Raw genomic sequence first — 3571 nt, 5'->3', positions numbered from 1 at the left:
ACATATGATTTTATCTAAATAATTGGTGTTATTAACCATAAAAATAAGAAACAAGAAGAAAACTGAGACATTTAACCTATATGAACATGATATTAGTATTTATTTAACCCTTTCATGCACAAATTAACAAACAATGCAACATTTTTTAAATTTATTTTTTTTTAGTATTTTACCTCTACAAACATATGCAATAGTAATTTTTGTTTATTAGTGATACTTATAATTGATCATAATTTATGAGTTATTTTAAAGTACTCTGAAATCTTTATAATATAATATATAATCATAATTGCATTATATATATATATTGTATAAAATATAGCTGTACCATTTTCTTTTCCTTTTATCGCAAAGGCAAACTTGCGTAATTACTTCATGTTTGATTATATCATATATTTATTTATTCTCCAGTGAGTGGAAATGTATTGGATGACTCACTAACATCCACTGAAGTGGTTTATTTACAAAAAATACCACCCTTATTTATGGATATGCAAGAAAAAAAAACTTGTAAATAGGTGTCCACTGTGTGGTCACTACGCATGAAAGGGTTAAAATTTATTTTACTTCTTACTGAAATAAATAGAAATCCTTTTATATCATTTGAAATATTTTCATTTTATTTTTATTTGTTTCATTCAAAACATAAAAGTTAATACAAAATAAGACTGCCAATTAAATATGGCTTGAATGAAAAGGAGCAGAAAGAAGAGCAAACCTATGATATCTGTCCCTTAATTTCATAATCATCCTGTGTCCATTCTTATTATACATTTTACAATATTCACATAAACATCCAGTTATTCCAAAATTTGCATTAATTACACATTGCATTCCTTTCTTTTAATAGTTTTGAAAGCATTTACAGATATTCAGAAATGTAACACCATCGTAAAGGTAATTCACATTATGCCTCTAACTCTTCATAAGTCTTTAATATTGTTCTTTTTATGCTTTTCTTAAACACATTGATTGTTCCTAAATATTGATAAACCAAACTATCAAAAATACCTAAAAAATGAAAAAGTACTGTGTAAAGCTTAGCTCCCAAATTAACAACACAATGTTGTTGTATGAGTCCACATCTCTCACCTGCAATTATTCATATTTCTATTGATTAAGTCCATTAATAAGTCAACCTCTTGCACTCCACATGTAATACTCCTTATTTAAACTTATATTAAGATTAAAATATCAACTAATTGTAATAATTTACAGGGTAGTTACTTTGCCTGCTTCCCATTTTGCTCATATTTAGCTAAAGCTGAGTCTTAGTGGTGAAACAGTAGTATTCGTGTATTTGTGTGTGTGTGTGTGTGTGTGTGTGTGTGTGTGTGTGTGTGTGTGTGTGTGTGTGTGTGTGTGTGTGTGTGTGTGTGTGTGTGTGTGTGTGTGTGCGCGTGTGTGTGTGGTTATGGTATTGATTGGAACACTTCAACCCTGTGGCCATGTTCCGGAAACAACAATGAACACACGGTACAAACACACTCACACACACACATCTGTAAAGTCACAGGTTGGTGTGGGCGACCACTTGACTGCCTCACGCATAGACACACACACACACACGCATACTGCCTGGGGCTTTATAAACAGCCGGGCTTGGAGGTTGTGACTCTCACATCAGTCTCTGCTGCCTCCCTCCTTCCCTTCCCCTCTCCTCCCTGAAACAACACAGCTTCTCTCACGTTCTTTCATTTATTTCTCTGGTTTGCCATCGAGCCGCCTGCTGTGTGTTGTCTTCCCCTGCTCGCTTTGGGCCTGCACTTCACATTTTCTCCTCACTAATGTGCTGATCTTCCCATCTCTTCCCCTCTCTTCCTGCCTTTGTAGTGTCATACGCAGCAGCAGTGTGTGGTAGAGAGCAGTTCAAGTTGGCTTCCTGCCTGTTGAGATGTGCCAATAGGAGACACTCTGAAGGGGGGTTCATGCTGATGAAATTGATCTGCTCAGGTAAGACACAACACTCTTTGTTCCCCCTTCTCTTTTGTTCATTAAGATCTATTCTGCAAAACCTGGAACACTTGTTTATTTTTCTTTTCATCTAATACAATGGAACGTGATGATATGGAAGATAAATAGACAAAAAAGTTGAAAATGTATTTTCTTAAACTGAACTTGGACATAAAATAAAAAAGCAAAAAAAACCAACAAAACAGTTTTCTTTCTTTCTAAGAGATGTAAGAGTTAAAATAAAATAAAATAAAATTTCTTTATAACAAACTGAATTAAGTGTCCAGTTATAGAAACCATCACGATGGAAAAACCACTTTGTTTACTTTCTCAATAAACCATGAAACTTTTTACACACACACATATATATTATATATATATATATATATATATATATATATATATATATATATATATATATATATATATATATATAAAGCTTTTGCTTTAGTTCGCAATCATTCATTTCTCTATAGTGTTAGAAAAACACATTTACACAGTTAAAATCAGCAGTTGGAATATTTATTTTGTCATAACTGAAACAGTTTTTAAAGGATCAGACAGTATCATTTATTCATTTTTGTTTATTGTTGTGTCGGGGATCCTCTGCTATTTCTGGCTGGATCACAGGTTGAGCTTTTTAAACTCCAGACAACAAGGTGGGCATATTTATAGAAGCTTCCCATCTCAATTAAAGATGAGTTGCTGTCTTATGCAAGTCCACACCGGAGGCAGGAAGGACCAGATGGATGGACGGACAGATGCTATACTTTCCTGTCAAGGTTGCCCTCCAAGCAAATGATCCATCCTTCTTTCTCCCTCTTTCCCTCTCATGAATAATTTTGACTTCCTTTCTGTCTGACTTTGTCCTTTTGATGCTTTTTTTTTCAATCCGTTTCTCTTCACCTCTCCCTCTTTCCCACCTATAATGTCTCCCCTTTCTCTCCTCCTGACTCTTTTCACTTTCTCTTTCACCTCTCTGATCTATTATTCACATCCCTCTCTGACTCTTCCTCTCCCTCCCTTGACACCTGAAATCTCTCCATTCCCTTCAGGGCGTTTAGACCTCCACCAACAGTGCTTCCCTTCTAGGAAAAGAAATAGAATGATGAATAAAAGAACAGTGACGAGTCAGATAAAAAGCTTTGGGAAGGGAGGCTCTATAGATATGCCAAGGTATTTCTTCATGTGGTGCATTGTGCAGGTTGACATTTTACACAGTCTCATGTAATTTTACAAAAAGACTCATTTGTGTGCACGACTGTATATTATTCAGTTTGGAGACTTGTCGTGAAAAAGGGATTTAACGTGACATAATTGTATAGAAATTTAACTGTTTTAACATAGTTCTTATGTGTCATGCTTCTTTTCTTTTCTGCATTTGGATCTATTATTTGACGCCACTTTGGGCTACGATCAGGACAGGATGTTGTTTCCTTGACGACTAAATGATGCAAAATGAAATGACATTCAAAAAGTTAAAGATTTGCAGTGTAACAACATGCAACATTAATTTTCCCTTTATTCAGCATTTGTTCATATCAGGCCAGGCTGATCACAGTCTCATTTCCACTTATTCACCCAGCTGTTGGGCATGAGGATTAAATGCTGCAGAAGT

The 3571-nt window shown here is 34.6% G+C and overlaps 1 protein-coding gene across 1 annotated transcript in view; it reads left to right on the top strand.

The window, feature by feature from the left end:
- Positions 1 to 1928: 1928 nt before the first annotated feature.
- bean1 (brain expressed, associated with NEDD4, 1) overlaps positions 1929 to 3571 on the top strand; it is a gene marked incomplete at both ends in the record, with an annotated part of 36839 nt that continues 35196 nt past the window's right edge. The window contains one exon of the mRNA XM_079248569.1: positions 1929 to 1953. Coding sequence (XP_079104695.1) covers positions 1929 to 1953 — 25 coding nt within the window. The remainder of the gene's footprint in view (positions 1954 to 3571) is intronic.

Source organism: Telmatherina bonti (assembly GCF_933228915.1).
Source record: "Telmatherina bonti genome assembly, chromosome: 11".
In the NCBI taxonomy this organism is placed as follows: Eukaryota; Metazoa; Chordata; class Actinopteri; order Atheriniformes; family Telmatherinidae; genus Telmatherina; species Telmatherina bonti.
This window is presented reverse-complemented; position numbering and strand designations above follow the sequence as displayed.